General features: G+C 44.1%; 1 protein-coding gene across 2 annotated transcripts in view; it reads left to right on the top strand.

The window, feature by feature from the left end:
• The window catches only part of ALDH1A3 (aldehyde dehydrogenase 1 family member A3), a 31,504-nt gene extending 17,538 nt beyond the window's left edge, over positions 1-13,966 (top strand). Inside the window, exons 6-14 of one of the 2 annotated variants that reach the window (XR_014002093.1) lie at positions 1,756-1,884; positions 2,156-2,269; positions 5,570-5,672; positions 6,780-6,964; positions 8,304-8,468; positions 9,878-10,035; positions 10,476-10,550; positions 10,982-11,556; positions 11,588-13,966. Coding sequence is in view for 1 of the 2 variants with exons in the window: in XM_081170355.1 (XP_081026481.1) it covers positions 1,756-1,884; positions 2,156-2,269; positions 5,570-5,672; positions 6,780-6,964; positions 8,304-8,468; positions 9,878-10,035; positions 10,476-10,550; positions 10,982-11,054 (1,002 nt within the window). In the remaining variant the exon portion in view is untranslated. Of the gene's footprint in view, positions 1-1,755; positions 1,885-2,155; positions 2,270-5,569; positions 5,673-6,779; positions 6,965-8,303; positions 8,469-9,877; positions 10,036-10,475; positions 10,551-10,981; positions 11,565-11,587 lie in introns of those variants that run through there. The other variant, XM_081170355.1, reaches the window with a different exon arrangement.
• The last annotated feature ends 2,167 nt before the right edge of the window (positions 13,967-16,133 follow it).

The following is a 16,133-nucleotide window of genomic DNA, read 5'->3' as shown; positions in this document are numbered from 1 at the left end:
GTAGCGGGAGAAGCTGCTGTGTTCTGAGCTGCAGGAGATATAAAGAGTCTAGTGCTAGGAGCTGCTTTTTCTGCATTAGGGAAAACTCCCAGCTAATTGCACCGCAGCTGAGACTTTGGAGTGGCTGGGGCGCTACTCTGTCCCTTGCTTAGCATAATGGTTAATCCAGCGTATCATGGCCAATTCTGTTGATTACGCTGCTGGGGAAGATCACCACCAGCAATTAACTCTACTTAAATCTACAACAGGTATTTTCGTTGGCAGAAGATGCTTGTAACTAGGCTGAGAATGTTTACACAGCTGTTGGAATAAAATACCACTCTGGTATATTTCCTTACCACTGCTGGGAGGTGGCCAGTATAGTGTTAGACTAGACTAGGGTTGACATCTGATGTCTCCAGGAAAACAAATGCATAATTTCGCTGGGTAGACTGGAGACTCTACTGAGGTTGAACTTATTTTTTGCCTCCCTTTGGCCAGATGAAAGGATTAGAAGGAGCTACTAGCAATTGTGGAGAGATTTGAGTCAGTTCACATTTGCAGCTGAATCGATTGAATTCGCACTTTCTGGAACAATATGCGAGCCTGAAACACAGCTATCCTTCACAGTTTGCACTTATCTGAATTCTGCATAAATGATGGTTATTGGTGGAAATAATTTGCAAAACTGCACAATAATTAGGGACAGCTACTTGCAAAGCTATGTACATTAGTCAAAACTGCATATAAAATGCATTAGAAGCACTCAAATGCTGATTGATTTTCATGGTGTGTGTTTTTAAATATAAATAAATTGCAAATTGCTGCAAAATGTGGAGAACTGAAGATTGGAAAAACGAGAAATGGAGAGAACCGAAATTGACAGATCCTTCCATCCATAGGAGCTACTAGTACTCCAAATAGTCTAGAAGAGTGGATTCAAACCAAGCAGACCAAGGTTATTTCCTAGCCCTACCTAAGAACCAAGGCTATAAACCTGTGGTCCTCCCAGTGTTGCTGGACTACAACTCCTATCACCAGTGGCCATGCTGCGTAGGGCTGATGAGAGGTGTCCAACACTGAGATGATCACAGGTTTCCCAGCCCTTCTTTAAAAAGAGGTGTTAGGGATTGTGTCTGAATTGTTTATGCATGCAAATCATGTGTTCAGCTGAGGGAATCGAGACCTCTGTGGATTTATTTATTTTTAACATCACATTTCCATGTGGTCCTTTCACATAGTTGATCTGTCTTTCCACCTATAGTTCCCTTCCTGTGTAGATTCCCTCTGGTCTTACAGAGCTGGGAAGATCTGCCTCACTTGCCCTCGATTAGGATTTTAAGAGCAGCTGCTCTGTGGTCTTATTTTCTTTAATGGACGTATTGGTACTTGGCTATGATCTGCAAGCGTTGCTGGTATAGTTCTGTTTGTCTGTGTCTATGTGGAGACAAGTGGCACTACAGTGACACCTGGGGACAGGATAAAGTATTACAACGTCAACAGAAGAGGCAACTACACGTCCTGTCTAGAGAAGAATCACAGTTTTAATATAAAAAGGGGGGCCCATAAGTACTTGACAAAGTATATAACAATATGTACATGTGGTAAAAACTCAGCTTCAGTGTGTTTTCTACTTAGGAGTGTGTTTTCTGGGAGGAAGAGGCTGTAATGATACAATTGTGAAGCCGCCTTCTGAATTTCTAGAACAAGAGTCAAAGTATAAAAATGGTAGCAATGACATCCTCATAAAGTGAATGTCATGATCTTCTGTTTCAGTGGAACTTCCCCTTGCTCATGTTGATTTGGAAGATGGCACCTGCTCTGTGTTGTGGAAACACCTTAGTTGTTAAACCTGCTGAGCAAACCCCCCTTACTTCACTATACATTGGCTCTTTAGTCAAGGAGGTGAGTAATGTAGAAGCCAGCCAGGTGAGCTTTACATACTCAATGGGGGGGGTGGACTTTTGAGACCCTGCCCTGTAATTCCAAAGGAATGGAGGTTTGATGACTGGCAAGGAGTGGGTGTGCTCTTCGTACACCCCAGTGGCACCCACTCACCCTAACAAAGGGCACAAATACTCCTTTGCATGCCGCCCCACTCCCTTGCAATGAATGGAAGCCATGCCCTAATTTTTCTTATTCTGACTCTGGAATAAAACATCTCCCCCCCCCCCAGGCAGGATTTCCTCCAGGTGTGGTTAACATTGTGCCGGGATATGGTCCCACAGCTGGAGCTGCTATTTCTACGCATCCTAACATTGACAAAGTAGCTTTTACTGGGTCAACAGAGGTAGGTGATTTTAAACATTTGTTTGCTTCTGTTCTTGCCACTCTGCAACCCCCAGTTAGTGAACTCTGGAAAGCATAGAAATTAAACCTACATAGGATGCTCTCACCAGTATGTTTTGGAAGTATTTTCTGAAGCCAGGTATACACTATAACTTTAAAGTACGTTCAGAGCATGTTATTTCCCTCAAATAATTCTGGGCACTGTAGTTTTACCCTTCAGAGTTACAGTTTTCAGCAACCCTTAACAAGCTACAGTACCTAGAATTCTTTGAGAGAAAGGATATGCTTTAAAAGTATAGTGTGAGAGCAGCTATAATTTTTGTTGGGTGGTGTGGCTTGCGAATAGGCAGGCTCTGCATTGCTGTATATGAATAGTTCTTGATGTAGCAACTTCGTATTCTCAACAAGGCAGTCTCAAGAAAAATGTTGAGTTCTGCATACTCTGTCCTCCATTTGCCAGAGAGTATCTCCTTAAATAGGGACGTGGGTGGCGCTGTGGGTTAAACCACAGAGCCTAGGACTTGCCGATCAGAAGGTTGGCGATTCTAACCCCCGCAACGGGGTGAGCTCCCCTTGCTCGGTCCCTGCTCCTGCCAACCTAGCAGTTCGAAAGCACGTCAAAGTGCAAGTAGAAAAATAGGTACCACTCCGGTGCGAAGGTAAACGGCGTTTCCGTGCGCTGGTCTGGTTCGCCAGAAGCAGCTTAGTCATGCTAGCCACATGACCCAGAAGCCGTACGCCGGCTCCCTTGGCCAATAAAGATGAGCGCTGCAACCCCAGAGTCGGTCACGACTGGACCTAATGGTCAGGGGTCCCTTTACCTTTATCTCCTTAAATGTTCTGGAAGAGCCCAGCTGGATCAAGCCAAAGGCCCATCCTAGTCCCTTGTCTTTCTAATAGCTAGATGCCAATGGGAAGCCCACAAACAGGACCTGAATGCAACAGCGCTCTGCTCACCTGTGATTCCTGGCAGCTGGTACATTCCCTCCAACAGCAGAGGCATAACCCAGCTATTTAATATCCACAAACTTATTTAATCCTCTTTTAAAGACATCATTACCTCTTATGGGTGTGAGTTCCCAACTTTAACTATGTGCTTTGTGAAGAAGTATTTTGTCTGTCCTGAATCTTCCAACATTCACTAGCTGGTCCCAAGTTCTAACCTCATGAGCAGAGAAACAACTTCTCTCTGCACATTTCTTCATAAAGGTAAAGGGACCCCTGACCATTAGGTCTAGTCACAACGGACTCTGGGGTTGTGGCGCTCATCTCGCTTTATTGGCCAAGGGACCCGGCGTACAGCTTCCGGGTCATGTGGCCAGCATGACTAAGCCGCTTCTGGCAAACCAGAGCAGTGCATGGAAACGCCGTTTACCTTCCTGCTGGAGTGGTACCTATTTATCTACTTGCACATTGAAGTGCTTTCGAACTGCTAGGTTGGCAGGAGCAGGGACCGAGCAACGGGAGCTCACCCCATCACAGGGGTTCGAACCGCCGACCTTCTGATTGGCAAGTCCTAGGCTCTGTGGTTTAACCCACAGCGCCACCTGCATCCCTTCCATTTCTCCATACCTTCCGCAGTTCTCTAGCATGCCCTCACCCCACTGTGTTTTGCTCTTGCGTGGTTTGTTCATACACCCACGTCACCCTTGCAGCCCCCAAGTTGACATATATTTGCAAACTGCACCTTGGTTATATTCAGTCTAAACAGAGTAATTTGTGATTTCGTCAGATGCCACTTTAACAGAAACCCTGATCTGCCCCGTGCATTCAATGTTTGTGGTACAGAGCTTAATATCCTCCCTGGCGCACTGCCAGCGGCATCTGCGGTGGCATTCTCTGCATGCTTGATATGACCTTGTATAATTATGGTAAATTGCTGTCGGCACCGAAGGTCTCTCTCAAATGTCTAAGAGCCGGACAACTGAAGACCTTGGCATGGCACACCACCTACTGGTTGAATTTGGCATGGCTCTTCCTGGTTCCTGCAATGGTTTGTGGACTATTCCGTAGAGGAGCATAGGAAGTTGTCTTAGAATCATAGAACTGCAGAGTTGGAAGGGACCCTGAGGATCATCTAGTCTAAGGTTGCCATATTTCAAAAAGTGAAAATCCAGACAAAAATATATGTTTGTTTTTTGTTTGGTTGTTGTTGTTTTTTGCCAAAGTTGTTCAGCCTTTTATTTTTGTTTTGGCCAAAGTTGTTGAGCTATTTATTGCAAAAACAAAAAACCCACCGCCCTGTTTTTAAGCTATTTTTAAAGGAAATTTGCACACACAAAAATCATCACTTCTGACATGGGCTGCCTTTTAAGCAATTTTCAAAAATTCCACCAGGACACCATTTTTGGCGGACAAATCCCAACTATGTCTGGGAAATTCTGGATGTATGGTAGCCCTGATCTAGTCCAGTTGTCCTAAATGGGGATCGAACCTGCGACCGTAATGTTATCAGCACCATGCTCTAACCAACTTGTGCTATCTTTTAAATGGAGTCAGACCCGTCGGTCCATCTAGCTTTAGTACCTTCCACACTGACACGCAGTGGCTTTCCAGGATTTCAGGCAGGGTTCTGTCCCAGCTTTAACTGGAGGTGCTGGAGAATTGAATGTGGGGCATTCTGCATGCAAGGCAGATGCTCTACGAAAGCGCAACATTGTAAAGAGGTGTGCAGAGAAGAACAGATTGGGGCACAGAGCTAGTGTGGAGTGTTGGCAAGGTTTCTCGTTGTGAGATGGACCCACGTTTCTGAACCTTCACCAGACAATGAACGCAGCCAAGAAAAATCTCTGGATCTTGTGCTACTTTTACCCACAACTGAGTAACTTGAGTCCTGTTCCTTTGCAGGTCTGCTTGAAAGATATCTCTACAGGGTTTGCATCCTAGAAAATATTCTTAAGCTTACTTCCTTGGAAGGAAGTCCCATGGAATTTCATGGTGCTTCCTTCCAGTAGCCAAGGGTAAGATGGCTTTGAAAGGGTGCTTCCAAAGGAGAACATAGTTTCTGTATTTAATAATAATAATAATAATAATAATAATAATAATAATAATAATAATAATAATTGTATACCATAGATCACAGGTGGTTCACAACAGAAAAACACAATATAAAAAAACCCAACACAAAATACATACATAATAAAAACAACCCAACATCCCTCCCTTCCACAACATATTTTAAGAGGGCATTAGATGTCAATCAGCCAAAGGCCTGGTTATTTTGAACTCCTTCTGCTCCATTTCCACATGTGAGAAAAGGGTGATTTGCCTGTATTTCATTGCTGCTTTCTTCCCGGTGCAGGTTGGAAAGCTGATCAAAGAAGCCGCTTCGAAAAGTAACCTCAAGAGGGTGACGTTGGAGCTCGGTGGGAAAAATCCCTGTATTGTCTGTGCAGATGCTGACTGTGAGTATAGCTGCTGCCAACAGTGCTAATATTGAAAGGGTCAAGCAGAAAGTCTGTACTGTCTTTGGAGAAGGCCTTGGAAGTGGGGGGAGGGATAGGGGGGACCAAATAATGAGACACTGGTAAGCCAGTGGCATAGCATGGGTTACCAGTGCCCGGGGCCGCGCAGAGGGGGGTAGGAGGGAGGGAAACAGATGGAGTACGCATGCACATTCAACTGCAGGAGATAAGAGTTATTCTGTTGTCTGGAGAGGTCACTTATTGGTTTGCATGGAGAAGCCAGTTTCAGTGGAGCCCAGCGATGGAAGCAGCACTGGGTTTTGAAATGTTGCGCCCCCTAACAATTTTGCACCCCGGGCAACTGCCACTGTGGCCTCTCTACGCTATGCCACTGGAGTAAGCAGTAGTGTAGTGGCAAATTCAGAAGTATAGAGTTCCTTCATGATAGTCATAGCCACACCTTTCAAGGGTTATACAACCTCCTAAGATAATTCAATAATCTTATAACTATATAATAAAAATTAGGGATGCATTGCAACAATCAGTGCTGGTCTCTGTGTGTTGCCCTTCAGCTAGATCTACTATTTTCCGTGCACATACATGCATGAATGATTTGGAGTGTTCTGGTATCTTATTTTGGCATGACTCAAGTAGTGTTTTCCTTGAAGTTCCATTGTGTGAAACAGAACTTGCACACCGTTCTCCTGAAACTGAAGCACCTTATGTGTTCCTAAATGCTTTGCTTGGGAGCACACAGAACAACTCCTTGGTGTTCTTCCTGTGTGCCTTCTCCAGAGTGACCCTAGGAGCCTATCCTCAGTAGCTTGTTTCCTTTCACTCTGACTGTAATCAGCAAAGGGTGAGAAGACTTCTTCTCAATGGCTCAAAAGCTCAGCACTGTGCTGCTTGGATGGCTCTAGGCCACTGGAGACAGGGACCTTACTGCAGAAACAGTAACAGGTCTTTGACCCACTGCAACCCTGGACCACTGGGTGTCCAACAGAGGTCACTATGTTGGCTGTAGGTGATGCAGAGACCAGTGAAATGGTCTGGCTTGCTTGTAACAGCCTGCTTTTTCTCTCTTTGCATTCTCTTCTGGCTTTCCAGTGGACTTGGCGGTGGACTGTGCCCACCAGGGTGTCTTTTTCAACCAAGGGCAGTGCTGCACAGCTGCCTCTCGAGTCTTTGTGGAAGAGCAGGTGTACCCAGAATTTGTCAAGCGCAGCGTGGAGTATGCAAAGAAGCGGCTCGTGGGGGACCCATTTGATGCCAAAACTGAACAAGGACCCCAGGTAAACTATTTTTTTAATTTAAAGAAATGCCCATCTTTTGCTGCTTCCTTTCCTGAGGTGGAACAGCAGCAAATGGCAACTCCAAGTAACAGATAATCCATTTCATTCAATAATTTGGGAAACGGATGATGTCAGAGATAACTCAATTGGAAAGTGGTCACTTTCAGCTCTGGGAATTTTCCTGAAGGTATCTCAGTTAATTAGATGGCACATTATTAGATGTTAGGATATAATCTATGGTGCTAGTAAATCCTCTGGGGGAGATAAAAGTAAAATAACCCTCTTGATCCCCTTGACCGTGCCCATTGCATAACAAAAGGTTATGCTTAATTATAATTTCACAAAGATATTTCCCAGTGTGGTTAGAGCTGGTGTCCATTGCTGCCCTCTGACAGATTTCAGGTTCATCCTCCAAGTTTAGTCCAGAAATGGCAACTCCCCAATTGAAGTGGACTGGCCCTGGCTTTTATGGGTTGTATCCAAAGTAGCACTAAGTGAAAGGTAAAGGTAAAGGGACCCCTGACAATTAAGTCCAGTTGCGAACGACTCTGAGGTTGCAGTGCTCATCTCGCTTTACAGGCTGTGGGAGCCGGCGATTGTCAGCTCCAGACAGTTTTCCTGGGTCATGCGCCCAGCATGCGCTTCTGGTGCAATGGAACACTGACACCAGAGCAGCGCACAAAAACACCATTTACATTCCCGCCAGAGCGGTACCTATTAATCTACTTGCACTTTGATGTGCTTTCGAACTGCTAGGTTGGTAGGAGCTGGGACTGAGCAACACAAACTCACTCTGTCGCGGGGATTTGAACTGCCGCCTTTTGATCAGCAAGCCCAAGGCTCAGTGGTGGTATCCTTGTTCCACAGGTGGGATGTTTTGCACCAGTGGAAGACTGATGGCTGATGTGCAAGAGCAGGTTTCTGGTGTTGTTGTCGTGTCATAGTCTGTGTTGCACAGCACATTTTTGTGAACCCAACTGTTGTGTTGTATTCTTCTGTTGTTGAATATTTAAAGTTGCCCATGGTTTCCAGGAACTGGTATTCGGAAGCACTGGTGCCTCCAACTGTGGAAGGAAAACATAGCCATCATGGCTAGTAGCTGTCAATTTGTCTAATCCTCTTTCGAAGCATACAAAAGTGTGTTGATCTGGGAAAAACTGCACGGAAATACTGATGAGTTTTCATAAGGATTTTGTTAATAATTGCAAATTGGTGCAGAACTGTGAAGTGAATTTAAGATTAGAAAAAAAATAGAAACTGAGAGAACAACAAAAATGACAAATGTGTTGATCTCTGCCCACAACAACTGTGCTGCTTTCCTTTCCCCCCTTTCTGACAGATTGACCAAAAACAGTTTGACAAAATCTTGGAGCTGATAGAAAGTGGAAAGAAAGAAGGAGCCAAGCTGGAGTGTGGTGGTTTAGCCATGGGAGACCGAGGCCTGTTCATAAAGCCAACCGTATTTTCAGAGGTCACAGACAACATGCGCATTGCTAAGGAGGAGGTACAGACATTTTTATTTTAAGACTGGACTGTCATGTTATAAATTTGGGGTGTTCGTCTAGATGTCTCCTTTGGGTTCCCCTCTGAGCCTGTGATTTTATATTTCTAGGGTGGAATTTCTGCACATGTAAAAAGAACATTTTTTTCTTTTTTCTTTTTTCTTTTTGCTAAAGTGGTCAGCCAGACTCCTTCAGGTCAATTACTCTAGCCAAGAATCTTCAGGTAATATTTTCTGTGGAGCACTTTGACCTAATCTTAGCATAACAAAGCCTGTTAAATACTGCCCTTCTTAAGTTAAACTTGGGCCAAGGTGTTCCATAGAAATTATTATAGCAGAAGATTCTGGAAGGGATTCTGGACTGAAGGGAAGTGCAGTTTGCTGAGAATTGTTGGGAGACGGTGTTTATCATGGCAGCTACAATTTCAAGAGTTCCCTTGAAAGACGGGTGGACTGTTGAATTGTTGTGTGAATTGTAGGCCCCGGGATTCTTTGGGAGAAGCCATGACTGATTAAAGTGGCAGGATACTGCTTCACATGCCTAATGCCCCCTCAAGATTGGGGGGGGAGCTGGGGGGGGGCTGTAGAGGACTCCGTCCAATAGAGTTGACTTGCCTGTTAAGTAGCATAGATGAAAAAACTTTCTGACAGTAAGACCTGTTCAACAGTGGAACAGTCTCCCCTGGGAGGTTGTGGACTTTCCTTCCTTGGAGGTTTTTAAGCAGACATTGAGTGGCCATCTGTCATGGATGCTTTAGCTGAGATTCCTGCATTGCAGAAGTTTGGACCAGATGACTCTCAGGGTCTCTTCCAACTCTATGATTCTATGAAATAGAAGGTTAATTTTCCAGCTTATTTTACTTTATCCTCTTAGGATTTGTATGATATCTAAAGGATTGACAAATGATTAGAATCAATATGATTGATTAGAATGGGTAAAGTATTAAATGTAACTGTGTATTACTGTAGTACACTGCATTAAGCACGTTCGTGTATTGATATTAAGACCGTTACATAAAAATATGAAAAAGGAAATGGTTTTTGGAGGGGAGGAACCAAATTGCGGATGTTTTTAGACTGAGCCAAAGAAGGGGCCTTCCTGTTGTCCCATTTCCCCCACTGCCACATTTGTGACTTCTGCTGTTACTTTGGCTTGTGTCTCGCCTTATTTGTATCACTTCTCATTTTGAGTTCTGTAATATCAAACGAACGAGTCACCGTAAAAAGGAATGGGGATGTGGCGACCTGTCAAAGAGTTACGTCTGTTGTAAAATTTGCAGCATTTTGCATGCTCCGTATCCCAAAAGGCACTAATGTCAAAGTAATCAGCAACTTTTATTTCAAAGGCAGGTGATCGATTCAACTAAACTCATTCATCACTTGACGGCCCTGATTCTATAATGTGTTTGCAGATTTTCGGACCCGTGCAGCCCATAATGAAGTTCAAAAACATAGAAGAAGTGATAGAAAGAGCCAACAGCACAGAATATGGGCTTACAGCTGCTGTGTTTACAAAGAATTTGGATAGAGCCCTAACGCTGGCATCGGCACTGCAGTCTGGGACAGTCTGGTGAGATATTTTTTTAAACAAAAATTGCTCAATATTTAAGGTGGGCAAATCACTGCGCTGACCTTTATGCCACATTGCCCCTCTTCCTCTCAGTTATAAGCAGTGACCTCTATGTTGCTATGAGCAAAGAGGGTTGTAGGTGACTCATAGCTCAGTTGGTTAGAGCGTGGTGCTGATAACGTCAAGGTTGCAGGTTTGACCTCCGTATAGGACAGTTGCATATTCCTGCATTGAAGGGCGCTGGACTAAATGATCCTCAACGACCCTTCCAACTCTCTTAATTCTAAGAAATGTCTTGCAGGCTTGGTTTACCACACCTGCCTCACAGGGGTCTGCACTCACTGAGCTGATGTATCAAGGTGCTTGGGGAATCTGAAATGTAATGTATGTTGCTAAGATCTTTGCTTCTTAACGGGGCTGGCTTTCTTCCCCTCCAATAGGATCAACTGCTACAATTCCCTTTTTGCACAAGCTCCCTTTGGCGGCTTTAAAATGTCAGGAAACGGGAGAGAATTGTAAGTAGTTTTGTTTCATATTTTTTTTAAAAAGGGGCCTTTTCATTTATTCATTTCTGAAGCCAGCTTGGGGGAAGCCTTAACTGTTGAAGAGCTATCCTTTATATATATATATATTTCTTTTTCATTCATTACATACATCTCAGTTTCTTAATATTTATTATATTCCTCCCTCCCTCCCCTCCAGGGCTTCCCCCAACTTCCTCTTCTGGTTTGTTTCTCTTTTCACCCACTTTGCAATCTCCTAACAGAAAAAAGTTATTAATAACATATCAAGCCTAAAAACATAAAAATAAAAGTAAATACACTATATTTCACTATTTTCTAAACATTTTCTAATACTAATAATGTGAATGTTTATTTAAATAACTGTTGAAGAGCTATCCTAATGCTTTAAATGTACAGCATGGTATCTCTCTCTCTTCTTGCAGAGGTGAATACGCTCTGACTGAATACACAGAGGTGAAAACAGTCACCATTAAACTGTCGCAGAAGACTCACTGAGTGAGGAATGCCACGAGACCTAAAACTCTGACACTCTGAATGTTAATGTATAGTGGGGGGGAGGGTTGCTTAAATCTCGCCGGGGGGAGGAAAGTAGCTAAACTCTTTAAAAAGCAAACCATCTATATAACATGTTCGGGTTCTTTAAAATTCCAACCACTTTGTTTAGACATTTGTTTCAGGCCAAAATGGAGGCTCTTAAAAACTGCCTGCTGAAGAGTCACAAAATAATGAATGTTGATACGCATGAGCCATGCTCTGCAGCCAGCCCTGCTCTACTGGCACCACATGCGCTTCAGTAGCAACTAGAGACGCAACAAAAGGCCTTGCAGTCAGAAGCAATCCCTTCAAATCACACACAGCACTTTGTCCAAATTCTGCATCTTTGACATGTGCTCGGGGGCGGCTGTGGTTGTGTGCATGGGATGTGTGTGTTTTCGTTGATTCACCAGCATGGCTCCTCATAGGACCCTCTCTTCTGATTGTTGTTGTTGTTGTTGTTGTTGTTGTTTGTTGTAAGAAAATGGATATAGGGCACACAGGACACACTTATATGCCCAAGGAACTCGCAGCTTACAGTGATTTCACTTACGCGATTGCAACTTTATGCAGCTGGCGGGAAAATAAACAAATGGATAGCCCCGGAAAGTGCTTTATAAGCCACTCTGCCTTGCTTCCCAGCCTCTGGGAAGGTTGTGTGTGAGAGCTCTGGGATGCTCCGAACAGGGATGGTTCCACAGGGAGCAGGTCAGGGGGGTTCCTGACATTATGCAATTATGTGGGGACCTCCAGAACCAAACCCTCACGCAATCTGCAAATTACCTATGCACCCTGTTCCCTAGCGCAGCACCTACAGAGTCACAGATCCCTGGTGTTTAATGCTGCATATAAAACAGTGGGGCAAGAAAATTTTCAGAACAAGGTGCTGAGGGGAAGGAATAAAAAGATTGGGCTGCCCCCACAGTGCCTCTGCCCCAGGAACCAGCGGCCTTGGACCCCACACTGTATATTTCCCTCATCACTTGTGGGAAAAGTCAGCTCAGAATTTCCTCCTCAGGAGATGGGGCTGGGTTTTTGTGGGTCCTTCCTCAGGCAGTTTGAGAAGAGTTTGAGGATAAAATAGCCAGGCTTCAGCTGAAGTTTCAGCCTACGTGACAAGTCCATAATTTCTGACCCGCTCATTTTGATGGACCACATGCCTAAAGTGTGCATAAAATTAGAGGCCTTATTTGAATTTTTTTACAGAGCTTCTGTAGTCAGGTCATTTTTTATTTTTTAAAAAACCCTCTCCTTCCCCTCTGCTAACCCTGTGCACTGTATTGTGTGTGTGTTTGTGTGGAGCAAATGAGTGCAGATTCTGAATTTTGCAGCTCCTCAATGTTGGGATAACTGCTGCATTACAAGCAAACTGAGGCTGCTGCCCTTGTACAGTTCTCTCCAATTTTTGCAAGGGGTTGCACAAGAGAATATACCACTGGATCCAGGCATGGCTGATCTTCTAGGTGAAATGGAGCATCCCCCCAAAAAAAACTGCAAACAGACTCTAACTGCTTGTCTTACTGACAAGCAGCCCAAGGGAGAGAGATGTAAACTGGCTATCAACTTCCTCCTCCTCCTCCTCCTCCTCCTCCTCGGTCTCAGTGTTGCCCCCTTGTGGAACTTGGCAAGGGTGAGGATGTTGACAAAATTAGACTCGCTTGGCTCTAGCTCCCCCTACTGTTGGGCTCCTTGTCTTCTGCCCTACCAGCCCCAATGAGCACCAACCATTACTGACTGGATCAAGTAAAACTGGTGTGGAAACTTTGGCTTGCAGACCTCTTCCTTTGACTCATGAGATCCTTTTGGCCAAGCCACGCCTACTTGCACTGCATCAGAGGTGGTACATGACATCAGTTGTGGGCTAGATAAAGATTTGGCTCTGGTATTTGGTAATCACAGAGTGCTTGGCTGGTTGTCAGGGGTTGTGGGGTGCTTTGCAAGGGGCATCCCAAGACCCTGAGAATCAGCTGGTTGTGAAAGGAAAAGAGAGGCAAACAGTAAAACAAGGCTACATGGGGAGAATTTTGATTCAGTTTTTCGTTTAAAGATGAAGGTCCTAATTTGCACTTTCTGGAACCATACAAGAGCCGAAACAGGCCTCCTATGAAATTTGCCAGTTCTCCAAGTTTTGGGATGCAGTTCTCAAGCAAAGGAATGTTTACAAAAATGCATCTGTTTGTGAAAATAGAGTATGAAAATGTATTATGTTAAGGGGGGTTGCTTGCAAAAATGTGTGCGTTAGTCAAAGCTGAAAAAGGGTATTTTATTTTGGAGAAAGCTGCATAAAAATGCCGATGCTGATGAATTTTAATGAGGATTAAGGTGAAAACAACCCACCACAAATTACTGCAGAAACATGGAGAACTGAACTGGAAATTTGGAAAATGAGAAACAGAACCACCAGTCCCTCACTTAAGCAATTATTAGTTGACCTGTCTGCTTCTTTTGAGTTTAAATCACTACAATCATCATGCCATTTGAGATTCTATTTTCTAGTGGCTGAGAATATATAATATATATTCATTCCAGATCAAGTTTTTTTGTCTTGTAACTACTTACTGTAACAGGGTTTCAAAAAGAAATTGTATACACTGAATTTTTCTACATTGGATTATTAAAAGCATCATTAGGCACTAATTGTAAAGTACAATCCAGTAGAGCCTTTATATTCTTTCATTGCATGTTAGTGCTTTTTTTGTATGAAATATTACTTAAAATGTTTAAATATATAAATATATATATTTATAAATTAGAATGCAATTAATCTAATGTATTTTTAATTGCCATTTGTACATGGAAATGCCTTTTTTTTAAAAAAGGGGGGGTTCTCTCTCTTGTAATATTAGCTCTATAATTAAAATGTTATAATTTTGTGATATGGCTCAGAGTTATCTGTATGAGAGATGATTTCCATAATGTTGAAACAGTTGAGCAAAATTTAGATTCTGGTGCCGGGTAAGGATGCCTGAACAATTTGATCTTTTCAAACTGATCTGCTCCTCATAAGAACATAAACTTAAAACTTGTTCTCAACCAAAGGGAAAACAAAACAGTGGTTTAGGACACTTCATGGAAAAAGTATGGATTGGGAATGCTTCGTGTAAAACCTGATTTTGAGGCATTTCAATTGAAGCAGCTCTTAAAGCTGGTCTGAAATTTATTGAGATACCTTGGGAGCAGGAATTAAAAACTGGGAAACCTGTTATATTGGGGTTCAGGATGAGATACTATGGAAAGCATGGCTGGCATGTATTGTAGACCACCCAGGGGTCAGCTACAGCGCCAAGAATAGGCAATACAAAACAATGGGCAAGAGCACAAATAGTCAGGGTGTGGGGACATCCTCCCAAGGGGGTGCCCAATTACTGAGGAAAGTTTAAAGAAACAACCTAAGGTTTAAACTAACTGGTTCCAAATATGACAAATTTGTTTGCTTGCATAACAAAAAAGGGGCTCCGACCCCAAATGATGTTGGAAGCTTTAGGAATTACAGTGGTGCCTCGCAAGAGGAAATTAATTCGTTCCGCAAGTCTCTTCGTCTTGCGGTTTTTTCGTCTTGCGATGCACGGTTTCCCATAGGAATGCATTGAAAATCAATTAATGCGTTCCTAGGGAAACCGCCTTCAGACCAGGTCCGGGGACAGTCTGTCCCCAGACCTCTTCTGAAGGCTGGGGGGGGGGACAAGGGCTTTTCTTCCCACCCCCAGCATTTTAAAAAACCCTGGGACAGCGGAGGAATTCTCCGCTGTCCGGGCAATCTTAAAATGCTGGTGGGCGGCATTTTAAAATCGCCCCGGGACAGCGGAGGACTTCTCCGCTGTCCGGGGCGATTTAAAAGCCCCTGGGAAGGCAGGCAGGGGGGACAAAGACTTTTGCCCCCCGCCAGCCTTCAGAAGGTGTTCCCGCCCCCCGCCCCGCTTCGGAGCACCGTTCTGAAGCGGGGCGGTGGGGGAAGGTGTTCCCGCCCCCCCCGCCCCGCTTCGGAGCACCGGGAGAAGCGATCTCCCCGCAGCCCCTTGCTTCAAAAGAGGTCCGGGGGCAGCGGGAAGCGCTTCCCGCTGCCCCCGGACCTCTTTTGAAGCAAGGGGCGGTGGGGAGAAGCGATCTCCCCGCAGCCGCTTGCTTCAAAAGAGGTCCGGGCTCCCGCTGCCCCCGGACCTCTTTTGAAGCAAGGGGCGGTGGGGAGAAGCGATCTCCCCGCCGCCCCTTGCTTCAAAAGAGAAGACCCGCTGTCCCCGGGGCAAGCTTCGTTTTGCGAAGCAAGCCCATAGGGAAATTCATCTTGCGAGGCAACTCGAAAACGAAAAAACCTTTCGTTTTGCGAGTTTTTCGTCTCGCGAGGCGTTCGTCTTGCGGGGTACCACTGTAGATCTAAGATGGAGATAAAAGGCAAAGCTTCTCTTTTTTTATAAAATATTAAAAAATTTTGAAATATAACAGTAAAAATGAAAAAAATGAAAAATATAAAATAAAAACAGTTAAAAACATACATTTTTTCTTTTACTTATTCTCTTTTAGCTTATTTCCTGGACCTCCTCATACCTTCCTTTTTTGTATTCCACTTCAATTTATTGGTTCAGCAAATCCTTACCATTAGATTTTAACCCATTTATAACCCTTTTTTCATATTCTCTTAGATCATTACAGCTGGAAACCCCTTAGTTGCTATCCAACATCATTCTATCATTCATTAATTTTACAATATTTCTGTAGATAGTCTTTAAATTTCTTCCAGTCTTCTTCCACCGACTCTTCTCCCTGGTCTCGGATTCTGCTTCTCTACTTTGTAGGTCCCATTTGGAGCTACAAATGGGCAACAGACAGCAGTTGACCTCTCCAGACAACGGAACTCTAGAATTGTAGAGTGGGAAGGGACCACAAGGGTCATCTAGTCCAACCCCCTGCAATGCAGGAATCTTTTCCCCAACGTGGGGCTCAAACTCATGAGATTATTCACAGGGTTGTAGGGAGGTTGAAGCACTGCCAGATACTTATTGACCATTTGTCCCAATTTTCTTTGCGGGGAAGTTAGACAAATGC

The sequence above is a fragment of the Podarcis bocagei genome (assembly GCF_964188305.1).
Source record: "Podarcis bocagei genome assembly, chromosome: 14".
NCBI classification, from domain to species: domain Eukaryota; kingdom Metazoa; phylum Chordata; class Lepidosauria; order Squamata; family Lacertidae; genus Podarcis; species Podarcis bocagei.
This window is presented reverse-complemented; position numbering and strand designations above follow the sequence as displayed.